The sequence below is a fragment of the Equus caballus genome, chromosome 24, assembly GCF_041296265.1.
Source record: "Equus caballus isolate H_3958 breed thoroughbred chromosome 24, TB-T2T, whole genome shotgun sequence".
Lineage (NCBI taxonomy): Eukaryota > Metazoa > Chordata > Mammalia > Perissodactyla > Equidae > Equus > Equus caballus.
The window spans coordinates 55,528,562-55,547,335 of record NC_091707.1 but is presented as its reverse complement, the minus strand read 5'-3'; the positions used below and the strand labels follow the sequence as shown (position 1 = coordinate 55,547,335).

The window sequence follows — 18,774 nt, the reverse complement described above, 5'->3', positions numbered from 1 at the left end:
AGAGCCCAATCTCACCTGTGGTGTGGTTGTCAGTGGAGGGAGGTGGCTCGTGGGGACGGGCCATGGGCAAGGGATGCAACAGGCCCAGGTGGCAGCCCCCATGAGCCCTGGGGCAGGGCACAGCCCAGGACTCACAGGGACAGGGCGGCAATACGGGCAGGCCATGGGTGACTCCTGTTAGGACATGACGACAAGGGATCTGGACGGAGGGAGGGGACAGGACAGGTCTCGCTGCATCCCACGGTCACTTAGACCCTAGGAAGTCAGTCCCACGGCTGGAAGCATTTGAGGATGGCTGGGGGAGGTGGCCTGACAGCAAGAGCTTGTCCCATGGACACTGGGGACCCACTGGAACCCCGGGCAGCACTGAAGGGGAGGGGCATTTGGACCCATAGCAGGGCAAAAGGCCAGCAGGCGGGAGGTGGCAAGGCAGCAGGCAGGCCAGGTAACCACAGACGTGGGCTCAGCAAGGAAAAGCAACCCGTTAGGCAGAGGGCGAGACAGCGGAGCCCAGGGCATGAGCCAGGTGACTCGGCACAGAGGAGGGGGAAGTGGGCCAGGCTGAGCAACAGACTATGGCAAGCAGCCTCAGGTGGGCAGTCCACCTGACCGGTGGAGAGCCAGGGGAGGGGCCGCCAGGCAGAGCAGAACAGAGCAGGTGGGCAGCCGGCAGAAGCGGAGCCTGCAGAGCTCCCCCGAGGGTCCTAGCCATCTGTCCTTTGCATGAGACAGGCCCCAGCCAATGCCTGGGGGGCAAAGGAGCTGGTTTTAGCCCCAGTGAAGGAAGGCATCTTGGAGGGAGGGGTCCAAATCACACACCTCAACTCAAGAGGGAGACCTTTGTGGCCAGAGCCCGAAAGGACACACACCACACTGTCCTATATTCCCACCTTGGTCCTGAGTTCAGGGCCAGGGGTCCAGGACAGTCATCAGCACTCAGCGACAGGATGGAGTGCGGGAGGCAGAGAGAGCAGGCGGGGCTGGCTCGGACCAGCGGCAAGCACAGGCAGTCTGAGGTTCCTCTGGGGTTTGAATTAAAGGTTCCAAAGGAAGTCCAGCCAGGCCCGCCCCTCGCACCGTCCTGCATGCCTACTACAGAGCGGGGAATCCACCGCTCCAGCGCCTGGGACAGCCGTGAGGCCGCCTGTGGCAGAAGCAACCCCCCGGCCTGCCCTCCCAGGGGTGGCAGAGGCCATCAAGGGACGCGCTAGCGTGGCGGGTGCCCAGCCCGTGCCGGGCTGTGGGCTTGCTGAGTAAGGATCAACTGTTGAATGACGGGATGAACGCATGAGTGAATGAAGGCGTGAGACCAGCAAGACCCCACTCAAACGGGGCTGAGGATGGGGCGACACCCATTCCGCAGTCAAAGCAAACGGCCCCTCCACCCTTTTGACCTCAAACTCCTTGCACCCCGATGCCTCCCGTCTAGCAGCTCAGGTGTGGTGGCCGAGTTCCTTCATTGACTCACCTGTCCAAACAGACATCCCACATACTCTTACTGAGCCCCACTTTTTTGCCAAGCTGGTACTGGGACACCCCAAGGAGGTGTGGGCTGGCCTAGGGTACCCCCAGAGGATGGGGTTAGGACATGATGGAGAAGCAGGGGAGACGAAGGGGAGATGGAGAACAGAAACGGAGGCAGGAAAAGCAGAAAAACAGAAACTCAGAATTGGGGGCATCTCCTGGCCTCACTCCTCTGGTTTCCCATCTGCTTAAGCTGCCTCCTCCCACATCTCCTGAGCCTCCAGGACTGACTTAATGACGGATCTTGAGACCAGTGGGCTCCAGGGGTCAGGTGACCAACACGGGAAGCCTACAGTGGGCTGGAGATGTGGTGCAGGGGTCCTGAGTCCACAGGCAGCTGAGAGCCGCGTCCATCCCAGGCATGAAAGGGGTGCCACAGAACCAAGAAGGCAAGTTAAAAGGGGCAACCCCCCCACTCAAGGAGGCAATCAGCTCAGATTCTCTGCTGGTGGCCTCAGGAAAGTTTAAGACGACTGCCTGCTTTCCAGAAACCCAAGCAGGAGTCCGGCTGGGAGTTTCACCATGTGGCAGGCGCTGTTAGGGTCCTGGGAGTAAGCACACCCTGAAGATCCTGGCCGACTCATGCCTTCCACCCCCTCCCCAGGTTCTCAAATGCTGGCATATTAATGGCTTTGGGGCTCATCTTTTAATTATCAGTGGTGTTTGAGGGTGGGAAGGGTCCTGTGATTTTGTTCCTATTTAAAAGTCCTCACTTAGCAACCCCCAGAACTGCTCTTCTTTCACTCTTCAATGACTGCGTGGGGTAGTGGGGTAGGTTTCTGTGGGATCACCATTTTCAGAGGTGCTCAACCTCATCCTGGTTCCTAATCCGGGCGACCTCTGGGTCACCTCCACCCAAAGGGGTGGAATCACCCCACCCAGCCACCTAGACATCCTTCGAGATTTTTTGGGGATGTTGGACAAGAGTTGGTTTTGCTAACTTGGAAAACATGTCTAATTCTGACCCATGATGCCAGGGAACCTTTAGCCAAGAGATAAGTTAAGGGAGGAAGTTTTCTACTAATAAAATTTTCTGGCTCCAACCACCTCGCTTCTCCCTTAGTTTTCTTCCACTTGGCTGAAAGTCTGGCTAAAGCTGGAATTAAAGTTTAATTGGAGTGATCTGATCTTGATTGATCTGCCTTGGGGTGAGAAATGTCCACAATTCGGGACACATAAGGGCAGACTTGAGGCACACCTGCTCTAGAGACAAGAATGGGCTCTGGGGAGCTCAAGGGTCAGGACAGAAGGGGGATTCAGGCGGGCTGCAGGACACATGGGAGAGGGCGACGTTGGGGCGTGAAAGGAGCGTCTACAGGTTCTGATGCCCGATCTGAGCTGTAATGTTCCCTCTGGCACTTGGTTCGCTGAGTGATCCTAACACACTGCTGGACTCTGAACCTCTCTAACAGCATTCGGGAGCCAAACATGGACCCTAAAGCACACCCTTCCAGGGGGTGGCCCTCTGGGGCACCAACATCCATCCATTTCTTGACCTAAGTGGAGCATCCCATGGGTGTTGACTTTGTGATAATTCCACCGGTTCTACCCCTATGACATGGCACCATTCTACCTTTGGTAATCTTGAGTAAGTGTGAATGTTCAGTGGTCCTGGAACAAGTCAGGTGCGTGCCGGACGGGGAAATGTGTGCTCTCAGTCCTCAGCCCTCGGAGAAGGAACCCAAGAGGTGTGACTCGCCCTTGCCCTGGGTATAGGGTCGAACAAAGAAACTTTCCACAAAGCAGCCCTATCTGCAGCCCGCTTCCCAAAGCTGCCTTCAACTTTCAACCCCGCTCAATGGACTGCTCGCAGGGATGGAGGCAAAGACTTAAAGGGGGAGCAAATGAAACCTCAGCTCCAGCCCCAAAATTAGAAGTGTGGGCGAAGAAGCGAGTGGCCCTGCCCTGTGGACGCCAGTTCACCTCATTATGATAATCAGTGTGTTTTTCCTTTGCAGACAAAGAAGGCTCCTTATGAGACGAATATTGGAATCCAGCGGCTACCTCATTAACGTCTGCAGCCTCCTCCTTGACAGGGCCTAAGATTAGCCCTGTGTTCATTAAGGGAAAAGGGCGGAAAGTGGAATAAAACTGAAAAACACAGCTGGGGGGAGGGGTGGGCTCTTTCTGTCAGCCATTCATTCATTGAAAGACTCCTGTGCACCTTGGGGATTTAATCACCAGCAAAGGGGGGGCAGGGGGGTCTAACCAGGATGCAGGAGGTAAAGAGGTTAAACTTGATAGAAGGAGTTAAAAACCCAAAATGGGGCAATTTGATTTGAAAGCTTCCTGGGATTTGTCACTGGGATAATCAATTTAAAACCTTTTTCCTGTTTACTTTCTTTCAGCCGAAACTGAAAACCTTTCTCTGGATGTCTTTTTTGGTAGATTTTAATATTCTCTAAACCTCTCCCCCCTACTTTTTTGTCTTTAGTGGGTTTTTCTGTAAATTCTTTTCTTCTTTCTCTCCCACTCCCCCCCCCCCGCCCCGCCCCTCTCCACCTCTTTCTTCTCGCTTTGGTCCTCCCCATGGGAACGGTTTCAACCTGTAAGGAAATCTAATGGGGACTCCAATTATATTTTCTCCTGAATACCTGATTGACTTTATTTTAAGTCTTTCAAATCGTCTCTGGTTCTTACCTGCAAGATAGCCCACCTCACCTGCCAGGTAAAGACGATTAACCCTATTTTACAACTGAGAAAAAGGTGGCTTGGGAAAACTGACCTACCTCAAGGCCCCAGCACTAAGTGGGCTAGCCAAGGCTCGAACCCAGGGCGAGATGGCAAGAGGCAGCTTCCAGACATTAGGAGATCCGGATATGCAAGTTTCTGGGAAAACTAAGAAATGAGGGAAGCCAGGAGCAGGTGTCCCCGTGAGGTCTACAGGGAGTGTGTCAACAGAAGTGAACCGGAGCCGAAAAGCTATGTAAGAGAAAGAATGAGTCCCTGTGTCCAAGAGCCAGACACGTGGCCAAGGTGAAGCTCCAGAAAAGTTATTACCTTAGTGAGAGCCGCTCGATGGAGTAGAGCAAGTCAGGAGGCAGTGGGTTGAAGAGGAAATTGGAGGTGAGGAAGGAAGACAGCAAGTGAAGACAGGCCTTTCGAGAAGCTTGGCTGCGAAAGGAAAGAGAGAAACGGTAGTGGCTAGAAAGGAGGACAGAAGGGACCTGGGAGGCTGTGGAGAGAGCAAAGTTAGGAATTCAGAGGATAACCGATGGTGGGAGGTCCAGGGCTGAGATAGGAGGGACCAGAGCAGAGGGCACCCCTTCCTTTACAAGGTGAGAGGCGATGGGGGTACACATGTACGGTGGGACCCCAATCTGAAAGGCCGCTTGATGGCTCTGTTCCCCTAGAAGGTGCAGGCCAGCCCCGGGCCGGGACAGGGAGTTGTGAGGTTCAAATGAATTGTCGGTTGCCAGAAAGGGCTCTGCATACTACACAGGAGACAGAAACGGGCACCGTAATTACTCACTGGTAGCGGGACGCTCAATTTTACAGCCCACTCCAATCTCACCGGGGCCTGGACTTTCACTGACCATAAATTATGCGTCCTTACATTAAGGATGTAAAAACCAGTGGTAAAAGCTCCTGCCAGCCTCTGGAAGACAAAAGGTGGCCTCCTAATAGCCTGGATTAACTCAAAGCAGATCTCCGCCCACTTCATTTGTCACCTTCCAAGTCATCCTTCCACCTTCATTTGCCACATAATCCAATCAGGCCCTTTCAGATGCCTGGGAGCTATTGTCCACACCAAGCTGGGCTTCTGCAAGGCGGCCTGAGTTGTTTTTGTCTTGTCCGGACAAAACTGGTTGGCTTAAAAGGGGACGAAAGAAAGTGCTGGTCAAATGAGGACCCCAATTAGCTTCCAAGAGACTGTTTTCATCATCTTTGTATCACATCCCAGGCCTGGTGTGCTGGGCATATTGTCAGGGTTCCAGAAAATGTTTGTTGAATTAATTCCGTTTTTATTTCTTCTGGAATTTACTTATGGAGTGCAAACACACACAGCACCTACTGGGTGCTGGCTGTTACTACTGCGGGAGAAGAGGGCTGGGCATGTGAAGGACGGAGGACAGCCTCCGGGGGATAAGTATCTCGCAATTTCCACAGCAATTTACAAAGCACTTTCATAGCAGTTACATCATTTGGTCTTCAAAAGCGCCCTGTGGGGTAGATAAACGCGGAGGTTTTTTTTTTTTTTTTTTTTTAATCCCCATTTAGACCATGAAAGGAACTGAGACTCGGAGAAGTTAAGCGACTTGTTTAAGGTCACACTGTTACTGGGAGGTGGAGCCAGCACAGGGTACCAGCTCTGGGGCCACCCAGACCCCAAGACCACCCTGGGCAGCTGGGATTTCAAAGAGACTGTCCCTTTGTCAAATGTCTGACTGGACGTCAAAGGGCTTTTAATATAACTCTGGGCTAGGGGGTACAGGGCGGCTACAATGGCACCCAGGATCCAACTATGACCTCTTCTCTTGCCAGCAGTGTGACAAAATACTTACATCCCTCCAGCCTCGGCGTCCATCCTCACTGCCAACGTGGGTGACCCCTATCCCGTGGGAGGGGCACTCAGCTTTCATGAGTCCTCTTCCCCACCCACCTTTTGAAAATTACTCAAATCAATGACAAATTCATTCTCATCTGTAAATGAGGCCGCCTCATACACATACTCCTATGACATAGAAAGAACATTCATCTACATAGAAAGTGCTCTGGAAATGACCGCATGCATAATTCGTATTCCTTCAGGTCAGCCCAGGACCCTCTGGTGGAGCCCCTACCTGATGCAAGGAGAGCCTGGGGGACAGGGGCTGTCCGGAGTGCTGTGGGAGAACAAGTACGACAAGTGAGAGAGGTAGGAATGGATTGACCTGCCAAATTTTTTCAACAAACATTTGCTGACCGCATCCTCTATGCCCAGCCCTGCCCAAGGCTGCCTTCTCTCATTTAATACTCACAACAACCCTAGGAGGTTGCACTTCTCATCCCCATTGCCCAGAAAGGACGGGGGATCTCGAAAGAGGGGAGCATGCCTTTGGCAGTTCAGTAGCATGACATGAGGGCTCATGCTCATTCCACAAGCCCACCCTGGGCCTTGGAATCGCCAGTGAGATGCTAGAGGAGCCTCTGGCCTAGGTCCCCCTCCTGAGGAGTTCCCAAAGGGATCTTTCCGTTCAGGACATCATAAGGGCAACAGCAGGGTCAGTGGAGAAAGACTGACGCCACCCTGAGGGAAGCGCTCCAGGTCGCCGGCACATTAACACAGCAGAGACTTATGGGAAAGTATTCACAGAGACCAAGCACAAGCGTAGCAAAGATCAGGGGTTAGCAGCCAGTGCCCCCTCACTAGGGCACTGGTTCAAGCCTTTAGCCAAGAGGGACAGCTGGCTTGTCAGTCCTGGTCCTCTTCATCCCTCGTCGTCCTGGTCCTGGGGGTCTCTGCCAGCGGCTGCTTTGTATGCTGGGGGGATCCAGGAATCGGTGCTCCTAGTGTCCTCTGCAATTGATCAAAGGTTAGAGGAGCCACTTAAAAGCCCAAGTCTACATATTAATTAAAATTTAAATGAATTAATCACAACTAAAACTAATTAGTTAAAATTTAACATTGTCTTTTAATTGCTAATGGGTCTGGGGGCGGTGCAAGGAGGGTGGCAGGGATGGGGAATTGTGCCCACCATGTTGGGTATAAACAGCCACAGGAGGGGTTAGGTACCATGAGGTGGAGACGAGCCGCAAGCAGCTTGGCAACAGCTTGGCATGGAGAGGTGGTCCTTGAAGACAAGGCGAACGGATGATGTCATCCCTGAAGAGAGGCCCTATGGCACCGGAGGGGGCCAGATTAGAAACCATCTTAATGACCTCTAACGGCCAGCACAGGAACAGCAGAGAGAGGGAGGGGACAGTCAGAGGGAGAGGGAGGGGGGAGTAGGAGAGAGGAGGGAGGTGGGAGGGGTTGAGAGGGAAGAGGGAAGGGTATGGAGAGAGGAGGCAGGAGGGAGGAGGGGGAGGGAACGGGAGAGAGGAAGGGGAGGGGAAAGTAGGAATGAGGAAAACGGGAGGGGAGGGGGAAGAGGAGAAACGGGAGGGGGAGGAGGGAGAGAAGCGGAAGGGGGAGGAGGGAGAGAAGTGGGAGGGGGTAAGGAAGACTTGACTGACAGGGCACAAGTGTTAGCTGTGTGCGCATGCGCAACCTGAAGGCCCGTTTAGCGGGCCGAGAGCCATTTGCAGGCACAGACCGCTAGGGGGCGTCCGGCCAGCATCCAGAGCCCAAGAGCACAGCCACCTGCGGCGCGCGCCTCGCCGGAGCCTCCCGCGCCCCCGCCCGCGCCTGGCCCGCAGCTGCCAGGGACACAGCTGGCGTAGGATGGGCGGGGGGCTGCCCAACAGGTCTCTGGCCGGGAGGGGGGGGCACAGCCCACCCCAGCCCATCACGCAGGGCCACCATGTCCCCTAAACGCCACGCCCGCCATCACTAGCCAGAATCCACCTGTGGACTTCGGGCAGCACTACCTCACAAGCCCAGGGGGCCTTCTGCGCCCCCCTAACTGTGGGGGGGGGGGGTCAACCTACACCAGAGAGACACTCGCCAGAAGGATCTTTCCAGAACACGATTCCACTTTTAATAAGCAAAAACAGAGAGATCTTGGTCCCGACCTTCGGTAAATCCAATTAAAGATAAATTAATTAAAATTATAAAGGGCCAGTTCTCAATACACCGTTTTCACTCACTTTTGTGGTCTCAGGACACATGATACAAAATATGACAACCTTAGAAAATATAAAGACGGCCAAAATCGTCTAATATCATCCAGACAACCAACGACCCCCCCCCAAATCTCGCCTCCATTCTTCGCCAAGACCCCTCACGATAGCGCCTAATTAACCATTTTACCAGCCCTCTTCAGCCTACTCAAATGAGCCACGTCTTCCTAAGACCCCCTAAACCATCATCCATTGAAATAAACTGATCTGCGTCCACGCTCTTCCACGACACCCTAAGTCGCGCAACCAACGCGGATCACGGCATCTCTGCTCAGCGCGAATCCTGCAGCCTCTCTTCCCCGTGAACCCTGGCATCTTAAAACATTTCCCCCTTAGGTAAATGAATCCAGAATTCTCCAGTAAATCCCGCGCACGACCCCCTCCAGCAGGAGAACAAAGGCCACCTCCCCTCCCCACCCCGCCCCCCAAAATTCCGCAGTGCCACCAGCGCCCTCTGGCGGCCAGCGAGAAAACCTTCTAGAAACCTGCCACGTAGCAACCCGCTCGCGCGCGCGCACCCCCCCTCCCCAAGCCTGCCGGCCCAGAGTGGGGAGGGGGCGGCGTGGGGGGGCTTGACAGGGACAAAGGAAACAGCAAAACGCAACTTTATGAAACGTCAAAAAGCTGCAACACGTCAGAAGCTTCCAGCGACCATCACGCAACGCTGAAAAGACCCTCGACCCCCAAGTTCCAGCTCCCAGCGCCCAGATGCCCCCCGCACGCCCCCCTTTTCTGTATTTCTCTCTTCCCTCTGGATTCGTCTCTCCCAGACGCAAAGACACGGCCTTCTGTCCACCCCAACCCACCCCTTACTTCTGTTTTGCCTGCGCCCCCAATTACTTGACCCTAACAGCCGTCCTTCTCTGTGAAACTGATCCTAGGGGGTTTCGGGCAGATCCGCACTCGGGCGCCATATCTCCCCAATATTAAAGTGGTAGATCAGGGTGACGCCGAATGACATCAGTTAGCAATTTCACTCTGGAATGTGGCCGGACTCTCCTCTGCACTGAACCTGTGTGGACTCGGCTCAGGGATCCCTCGCGGACGGGAGCCTCAGCTCCTCACGCCTACGGGCCACCAAGAATCCGGCCAAAAAACCAGAGGGAAGTATGTCCGGGAGACTCTTTTTTTCGGGTGCTTTCCCCCCCTAATTCGTGGGGCATGCAGAGTGCATCCGGCGCCATATCTCCCACCATTCGTGATTCTAACGGTGGCTTCAAACACAGAAAATCTGGGTTTTGGACCCCAGCGACTGCGGTACCCTGGATTCCGAGAGGGTTTGGATCCGATTCCTCCTACTCATCTTAATTTAAGCCCCTACCACCCAGCCTACCGCGACGACTGGACAAGTAAGGGGCCCTGATTTCCCACCCAGGAAAATGTGCCTCGAAATTTTTCTTCCTGACAGAATTTCAGTGCCGACCCTCGGGGACCAGGCGAGGTGGCCGCCTTCAGGAGAAGGTCCTCGGCGTCTGGCGTCCGCCTTTCAGCATGTCCAGGAGGACAGAGCCCAACCCAGAAGGGGGTGTAGTCATCCTTTTGCACATCCTTTTAGGCAAGGATGGCCAACCACTCACCAGGTGGGGAGATTCTCGCGTGGGCGCCCCGGTTCTCCCGAGGAGCTGCAGCCACGGCCAGCGGGCCAAGGCGCGCTCCATCCCAGTTCTCCGCCGTCTGCGCTAGGGGCTGGCTGGGTGGGGTTTATATGGAGGCGCAGAAGGGGTGGTCTCTGACGTCAGCGCATTCTGCTGCAATGCGCTCATTTCTCCAAAAGTGATTGGCCGGAAAAATGAGCCCCCCAGATTCTATGACAAATTGCTCTAGCCGCACCCAGGTTGCAGCAAAGAAGAGGAAAAAATTCTGCCGCAGTGCCCCTCGCCGCCATGACCAACACCCTGTGTTCGCTGGTGCTTTTTCCCTACGTGAGCCCCGCTCGCCAAGCAGGGTGATCGGTGTGCACAGTTTGCCGGGAGAAAGGCACCGGGGATGGTTCCCCCAGGCGGGCCGGGGTAAAGCTGGGGCGCTGGGGGACGCAGAGCCACACACCTGGCTATTTCGGAACTTCTATCCGAGGATGCGGCTTAGGGAAAGAAAATGATGCTTTCTGCTTTTCTTTGGAAAATAAAATGCCCCAACCAAGATAACCAGTATCCAAATGTAAGTCGGCGGCTGGCACCCCCCTTTTAGCCCACCCGTCCATTTCTGATTGGTTCTCTTCGACACGGCAGACTCGGCACAGCATCTTTGCGTCAGAAAAAAACAGGGTTTGAGTTCCCGGCTCTGCCGCTGACAACCTGTGTACCCAGACCCCGCAAGGTCCCTTTCTCTGCCACGGGGTCGTTTCCTCCACGATAAGAAGGGGGCACCCCCTAACGGAGGTTGTAAAAAGAATCGAGAAATGAGCCGTGTCCCTCTAGGAAAAGTACTTTTTGAGGACGACTGTGTCCCATATAGCGATCCATGGGGTACCCCCAACCTGAGATGATCCCCCCACTCATATGCTTTGAAAACCGCTCCCCCGCCCACACCCCCACCCCGCGCACCGCCTCGGGGAAACGGGCAGCGACACATGTGGCGGCAGAGCATAGCTGTGTGGCCTCGTGCTCCGGGACTTGGCACATGAGAGTTAATCCTCCACAGGTGGCGCCTTCGGCAGCTCTGCCGGGCACTGAGTGGCAGAGCGAGCAGGGCCGTCAATCAAATGTCCTCTCGCAAAGGTCAAAATGCTGTTGAAAGGGACTAAGGATCTATCTTAGGGTGACAGGTGGGTGGCAGCCGGGAGGGCAAGGATGAAGCGCCTGGTGACAGAAGAGGGGTGAGAATGAGTGATGGGTCCCAAAGGGGAAAGGCAGAGGGGCCCCGCGGGGGTATCAAGTTAGATCTGTTCCCCCGCACTTCTTGGGGGGGGGCGGTTCAAAGCAGCGTCAGAGCGAGCCCCCCATGCCCAGAGATCCTGTGAGGGGGCTGGAACATAGACGGGAGACTCCAGGGCTATTTGTAACCCCACAGCTAGTGACAAGAAGACGAAAATGGACCACCAGGTCACGCGAGACCCCGAGCCGTGGGCGAGAGCCTCGTTTATAGATGCACCGGTGCGCTACTGGGGAGATGTAGAGAAAGCGGACTTTGGGGGGCATCGCGAGGGGCACCCTTAACATGTCACATCATGTGAGGGCAAAAAAGAACACCCCATTTGCAGCTGGGGAGCAAGCGAGGCGCCCCAGAGACTAGAGGCCCCCAGCAGGGCTCGCGAGGCTGATAGGCCCGCACCAGCCGCCGACGTCAAGAAAGCCTCAAAAAATCATGGCTCCGAGCATCCCAGTCAACAGGAGGACGTTTATTAGCCTCGGTATTAATAGCTAGGAAACAGCCGAAGCGGGCCCGGACCAATCAGCGGCCAGGAGCCCCTGTCGTCAAGCCCGCGCTGCCAATCAGACGCGGGCAGGCCCGGTTGCTAGCCTGCCGGGGGCAGAGGCGAGAGGTGCCCATTGTCACGGGGGCTCCCGCAAGCCCTCCGCGCGTGGGCGGCATGCGTGGGAGCCGAGGTGGCCACCCGAGAGCGACAGGAGCTACGCACTCGGGGTCCCTGGGGGCTGTCTTAGAGACGGTGCCTCCTGGAGTCCGCCCTGCAGCCGCGAAAGGACGTGAGCTGATGCTGGCGGAGGAGCCCCCGGTCTTGGTTGGGGGGCCCCAGGGAGGCCCTGCAAGGAGAAACTCCAGGCATGCGCAAGAGCCCCTGCCGTGGTTGGGGCCCCTAGGAGGCCCTGCAAGGAGAAACTCCAGGCATGCGGAGGAGCCCCCGGCCTTGCTTGGGGCCCCTGAGAGGCCCTGCAAGGAGAAACTGCAGGCTTGCAGTGGGCCGCTCTCTCTTCAAGGTCAGGCCCCATGAGGAAGGTTGCGCCTCCCATCGAAAGCTTTTTTTCTGGGCTTCCTGGTTCCTAAGCAGTAAGCCCAACTCCCCTTTTTCAAGGTCTTACTGACAAGGCCAAGGTAAAGGACCCTGGAAAGTATGTGCTTCCAACAATAGCGCCGCGGGGTTGTATCCCAGCTCCGTTGCCTCCTAGCTGGGAGGCTGATGTCCAGGCCCTTCTCTCGGGGGGCCCCTATTTCCTCATCTGGAAAAAGGAAAGAGTTGGACAAGATGGTCCCCAAGGAGCCTTCCAGTCCTGCTCTGCTTGATTTGAATGTATACATCAGGCGAGTCAAATGTCTTCCAGAACATTCTGCATGACAGTAATTAGTATCAGGTGTATCCTGCAGTCCATGTGGTTACTTCATGCTGCTTTTCTTTCCATTGTATTTTATTTTAAACAGAACTCCATAGCAACATGTTTATCCTTCTGGCTTCCTAAAATAAAGAAAGAAAGAAAGAAAAAGATAGGGAAAAAAAAAAAAAACCAAAGAGAGAAAAGACTGCTGTAAACTAATCTGTACTGAGCAGGGTTTAACCGCAATAAAAAAAAAAATCCATATGTTTAAATGTTTCCGTTGGCTTTTCTGGGGCTCAGAACCTAACTTTTTAAATATTTATTGGTCCAAAGTGATGGAAGAAGTAACTTGAAAGAGCCAAACCCGTGGTAATATTTGGACACAATTCGTTTCTCAGTCTGAGCGATGTCATGCGTGTTTTCCTTGCTCGAGAAGGATATTTGAGGGCTCAGATTCATATCTATAGGGCAAAACAGACAAGGAAATCCAGGTTTGAGAAGTGGCTCGCTTTCTCTCTGTGCATGCTGAAACCCAGCTCTCCTGAAGAACCCTGGAGGAGAGCCAGGGTCCCAGACACACGGCTTAGCATGCTGCCTTCTTTTTTTTTTTTACGTAGATATAATTCAAAGCACACATTTTTCTTCTTTTTTTAATTCATACTTGGGAACCCTCACAAGCCGTGTGAGCAGTCTCCTATCCACATGTACATACTTGTGGGCAAGTATACAAACATCTTAAGATTTGGCTAGGAAATGAAGACAGGGTCCTATATTCATCTCCCAGGCATGGGGAAATGCATTCTCTTCTCAAAAACCATACTGAGGGCTTTTACAAAACAGCATCCCCGGGGTGCCTGCCGCTCTAAGGAGGCCTTCCCAGACTTCCAGGTACCCCGAAAATGGTAGCATTCCCCAGAGATCTTTCCAGGCTCTCTTCTTTTGCCTCCTCCCGGGTAGCAGCTGTGATGGCTGATGTTGTGGTCTTCTTAAACTCTAGTTCCAGTGCCAGTCTCTGGCAATGGGAACCCCCAAAGTCACACATCCTTGAACCCCCTTCTATCCCCCCATAGACTTCAGCCACAGTCAGAGAAGCAGCGGGGTATACAGAGGGTCCTCCTGTGAGGCTGTTGGCGGGGGGAGCCTGGCATCATCAGGTACAACTGCTATTCCTCTTACAAGGTGTGAGACTGGGTGCCGAGCGGTCGAGGATTTGGGGGAAATGATCGAATAAATAACAGTCCCATCTTCTGGGGTCCCATACTTGATAGTGACTCCCAGAATGCACAGTGACCTGGCGCTCCCATGCTAACAACCCTTCTGGGACTCAGTTTTGCCTTCAAAAGAAAGTCTAAGCTTTTCAGTCTGTTGTTTAAGAACTGGGGCAAGGGGCTCGCTTCTATTTCTGGTCACTTATCCAAACACAGTTCATTACCACATTACCTGCGAGGTTGATGTCCCGGGGGTCCCTGCTGTGTGTTGTGATCCTGGGGTCGGGAGGTGGGGAGCCCTGTGGCTGGCTGTGCTCTTCCAGACTTCTCCTACCCAGGACCCCAGTGTCAGGAGCGCTCTGCTCCCCTGATACCTGAGTTCCGGGCTCATGGAGGACTTTGTCAAATTGTAGATGTCAAAGACAAATAAAATTCAGCGCCTTTCACAGAAGGCCAAGGATAAAGCTTACTTCCTGGGAGACTGCTGGGGTTCCAGGCACGTGGATGTGCCTGACTCTGGGGGTCCCTGGTACGGGGGACACAGTGTGGGCATTGCTTTTCACGAATACGTTTCATGACGAAAGCCAATGAAAAAGAGCTGAAAGGTAATACCCCCAAGTGCCCCCGAAAACCATTCATTGTTCTGGGTGAATAGATCTCAGGCAATTTTTCTTTTTTCTGCGTTTATGGAAATCTCTACCGGCATGTATTGATTTTATAATGTGCATTTTTTAAAAATGCAGCAATCTAAGAAGACCAACCAGCTGCGCCTCTTCCTTAGGGACCTCCAACATGAAATATTTTTCTAATAAGTAAATAAAAATCAAGAGACTCAGGACTCCCTTTCCAAGTAGCTCAAGGCACAGTCCGGGGCCAGGGACGTTCAAGCATGGGGTGGGCACAGGGGCCGGGGGCAGCCCCAAAGCCACGCCTGCCTTCTGGAAGCGCTCTCCTCAACCTACCCCAGAGGCGAGCTAATTCCAAAGTGGTAAGAGAGTGAACTGTAATGGCTTCATTCCTCCGGGAGGGACCAAGAGAAGCCCACTGACGAGGGGACGAGGCAGGCCACTGCCACGAGTTGGGTTTTGAAAGTCGCATGCTGACACCAGGAAAAGGTGGCCACACGGCACGGCCCTGCCCACCACCACCGCCCCCCCCCCCCCCCGGCTTTGGGCGTGGGCTAGCCCCAGATTCACGCGAGGGGTTTTCTTGGCCCAACTCCATGGAAATATTTCCTTCGAAGGAGCAAAGAACTGCTCCATTCAGCTGCCTGCGGCTAGGGATGGGGCTGGCTTTTCCGTGTTGACAGAGAACTGCAGAAGCCTGGGGAGGGGCCCCCCAGGAGAAAATGTATTCCAGGTAGAACAGGACTGGAAAGTTTGCCTTTTTTTTTTTTTTTTTTTAACTAAAAGATCGCTGACGGTTGAAAAACTGTCTCCCCTCCCAAGTGGCTCCAAGAGAAGACATTTGTACCAGATTTCAGTGAGGACTCCAGCAAGGACTTGTCTTCTTAATGGCAAAGGGAAAGGGGCCGATTTCAAGCACACCTTCAGTTTCAACATTCGAGGTCTGGATCCTTCCAGAGCCCACAGTCGGCCTCCCCTCCCTGGGCCAAGCCTGGTGATGTCTGGGTCTCAGCGCTCACCCAGAAGCCACGAGCTGACTTGTGGAGAGTCAAGGGCACCCAGGAGACTCTGCCTTTAGAGGCCCCATGCACAAAGAGGCCGTGGGCAGGGGTTCCAGGGGGCACGCAGTCTTCCCTAATTCACCCTAGGTTGCCAATGTCCACGTCACAGTCGGTGCCCAGAGGAGGGCCCCCCGCAAACATGGGACCCAGCCCCGTAGCTTTCACCAAAAAGCCAGAAGGACCCACACTCCTGCCTGAGACAGGGCTCAGAAGCTCGTCGGCCAATGAGAGGCCACCAGGGCTTGGGGGACGGGGGCAGTGTCTTCACCAAGAGATGGGACGATGCTTCCTGGTGCTATCCTGGGGGTGGAAGGAGAGGAGCAACCAGCCGAGGGCAGAGCAGGGCGTGCAGACGGGTGCCACTCTGTGCAGCAGCCCTGGCTGCCTCGAGTCGGTAACACCCGGCACCTGAATCGTGGGAATGACAGCCCCGTAATGACAACACTGACTGCTGGCCGCCTTTCTCAGCTCATGGGTAGACCAGCTGTCTTGACTGGTGGTGGATGGTTCAGGCCCTCAGATCAGACCTCAGGTGCATGTCCACTTGCTACCTGTGTGGCCTTGGGTTAATTGCTTAACCTCTCTGAACCTCATTTTCGTGATCTGTAAAGTGGAGGGAAAAGACAATAAAAGGTGGGGGATGGCAATGTGTGCTGTATTCACTATGGGTCCTCGGCTATAGGACATGGAGGGTGGGTGAAGAGACCTTCTTTGTTTTTCGAGCTCTTTGCATTTATTTTATAAGAAGCATAAATTCATTTTGTAATTTTTTTAAAAAGTACATCCAATATACATGCTAGGTCAGTGAGCAAAGGCCCGTGCTGTGTACGCCCTGTTGCCCTGCCCATGATGCGTCTGTGCCCTTCTCGTGTGGGTGGGACAGTCTTGGACCCTGGTTTCTCCAAAATGTCAGGAGCTTGGCTGCTGCCCCTCGCAGTTTTGGGCGTGGGCTCTGCCAGTCCCCACAATCCCAGGGGCTCTCTGTGGACTGGGCTGGCCACCCTCCCACAGCCTCCTGGCCCAACATCCCCCATCCCCACCGACAAATGCCAACCCTCTTCCTTGGTATGACTTCCTGTCTTAAAGTCTGGAATGTGAGATGCAGTTTGCAAGCTCAGTGGGAAAACAGATCTTCCTGATAAGATAAAAATATTCCCAGAACTCTTTGCCTGCCTCCTCCCCCCTTTCCTGCCGTTCTCCTGTACCTGGTAGGACACAAACAGCCTGACGTCAAACATCTGGCGAGGAGGCAGCAGGGGAGGTGGCTGGGGAGGCAGACTGTGATGTCAGACCCCCCTCAAATTCTCATGCCACCACTTACTTGCAGCGTGACTTTGGGTGAGTCCCTTAGGCCTCTTTGTGTCTCAGTTTCTTCATCTGTAAAATGGGAATAGTAACAGTACCTGCCTCCCAGGGCTGTAGAGACAGGCAGGAAGCCCTCAGAGCAGTGCCTGGGACCCAGCAGATGCTCAGGAAACCAGCAGCATCCTCTCACCCTGGGCAGATGGCCCCACTGTCCCCAGGGAGGCCAGATCTGATAGATCTAATAGCCACCGTTTCCGCAGGAATGCAGAGCACAAAATCTTTGCCCCTGCCTCTTGGCTCAGGACAAACAACTCTGGGCCTGGCAGAGGAGAGCTGTGAGCCTCTTGGTCCCAGGAATCCCAGGACAGGGACGGCAGCAAAGACCCTGAGCGCAGCCCAGATACCCAGGTACCCTGTCGCGTGCCCTTTGTAGAGCCACGATGCAGCCCCAGCCCACCAAAGACTTTTGTTTCCCCCTCTTCGAGGCAACTTCACCATCCGGGTCGCTGGGGGTGACTGGGTCACCGAGGATCATTCCAGAAGGCCACCGCCAGTCACCGCGGGTCTCCGGGCCTCGCCTCCGTCTACCGATTTGCTGAGGCTTACACTCTGCAAACGCTTTGCCCTCCGAGACACAGCTCGGATGTTCAACATACCCTTTAGGTGTTTGCGGAAAGGATGAGCTCGAAGGCGCCTGCCTTTAGGTAAATGGAGCCGCCCTTGCACATTTGGGATAAAGAAAAGCAAACAGAAGCCAGCTTTCCGAGGCCTGCTTGCTGCCTCCGGCTCCCAACCTGAAGACACCTTCACCTCTGTGCACTTTCAGGCCGGAGGGCTTCAGGAAGGCCGCTGGGACCCCTGCCCCTCCCCTTTGAGGAGGGTCCTGCCCATGTTGCCTCCCTGCGCCTCCCGTTCCCTCTTGCAAAAATATGAAACTCAGGACTCAGGCTGCAGGTCTGCTCTGAACACAGAATAAGACAGGGTAACAGGCTTTAAACCCACAAAGCCTTCCGCATGATTCGGGGGACCCTGAGGGTCCACATCCACGGCTGGGGGCATCAAGGCTCTCTCTGGGCCAGTCACCTTGTAGGTGGCACACAGACTGGGGAGCCAGGCCCAGCACACTCAGAACGGGCTGACCCCCAAACATACCAGCTCAGGTTTTGCATCTTTAGACTGAGTGTCAACTTCAAAAGGCAAATTCTAGATAGTTTTATTCATGCATTCAGTCATTCGGCTCGAGAAACACTTACTGGGTGCCTGGGGTTGGCACTGTCTTAGATGCTAGAAATAAAATGAACAATGATGGACAAGCTCCCTGCCTCCCAGAGCTCAGGGGAGCTGGGCTGCACACCTACTGTGTGCCGGGCTGAGCTCCAGGATCTCAGGTGGACAGCATGCTCAGTCCAGGCCCTGAGATGAGGGAGCCACTCCCGTCCTCCCTGGGAGGAGGATTCAACAAGTGGAGAATTGTCACTTAACCAGAAGAGAGAGCCCAGTGGGGGCTGGGCTGCCATGAAAGGCTGGCACCTCTCGCCTGGTCTGAGTATCAGGAATTCTGGGCCCACGTCCTTTCCCGACAGTCTGGCCTTATGTACATTTCCCAGAAATTCTCACTGTTTACTCTGAGGGGCCTCCCCACAGCAGAAGCCGGTCAAATCCTGCTTTCGGCTGTAAGTCACCTTCTGGCGGGCTCAGGGCACAGACATCTCAGAGCATTGAACATATGGCCACGTGGCCACCCCGGGGATCCAAGCAAAACTGTCTGGCTGCCCTTCCTGAGCTGCCCCTGAAAGGCCTCAGTGTATACCCTGGCCCTCTGCTTTGGGGGTTCGCCCGGGGCCCTCACACACAACCTGGGCAGCCAGCGAGACCCAGGCCCGGCCTCAGGCTGGTTTCCACAGCCCAGATCTCTGCTCTAATGTGGAGAAATTTGAGTGGATCTGGGCTGAGGGGGTCAGGAAGTGGCCGGGGGCTGTATATGAGCTGCCCTGTCCGACCAAGCTGGAAAGGAAGCCGGGATGAGGGTGGGGGCAGGAGGTGGAGAGAAGAGAAGAGGGAAGGGGGTGGTGTTCAC

At 54.6% G+C, this 18,774-nt stretch overlaps 1 protein-coding gene across 6 annotated transcripts in view; it reads right to left on the bottom strand.

Moving 5' to 3' along the window:
- Positions 1–11,613, bottom strand: part of LOC100629324 (uncharacterized) — a 36,676-nt gene extending 25,063 nt beyond the window's left edge. For 2 of the 6 annotated variants that reach the window (XR_001379746.3, XR_011431965.1), the window contains exons 1-4: positions 9,867–11,613; positions 7,241–7,343; positions 6,309–7,024; positions 4,525–4,638 (exon numbers count right to left, since the gene is read on the bottom strand). Coding sequence is in view for 2 of the 6 variants with exons in the window: in XM_070249451.1 (XP_070105552.1) it covers positions 16–64 (49 nt within the window). In the remaining 4 variants the exon portion in view is untranslated. Of the gene's footprint in view, positions 1–15; positions 7,025–7,202; positions 7,344–9,866 lie in introns of those variants that run through there. The other 4 variants (XR_011431966.1, XR_011431967.1, XM_070249451.1 and 1 more) reach the window with 3 other exon arrangements.
- Positions 11,614–18,774: the final 7,161 nt, after the last annotated feature.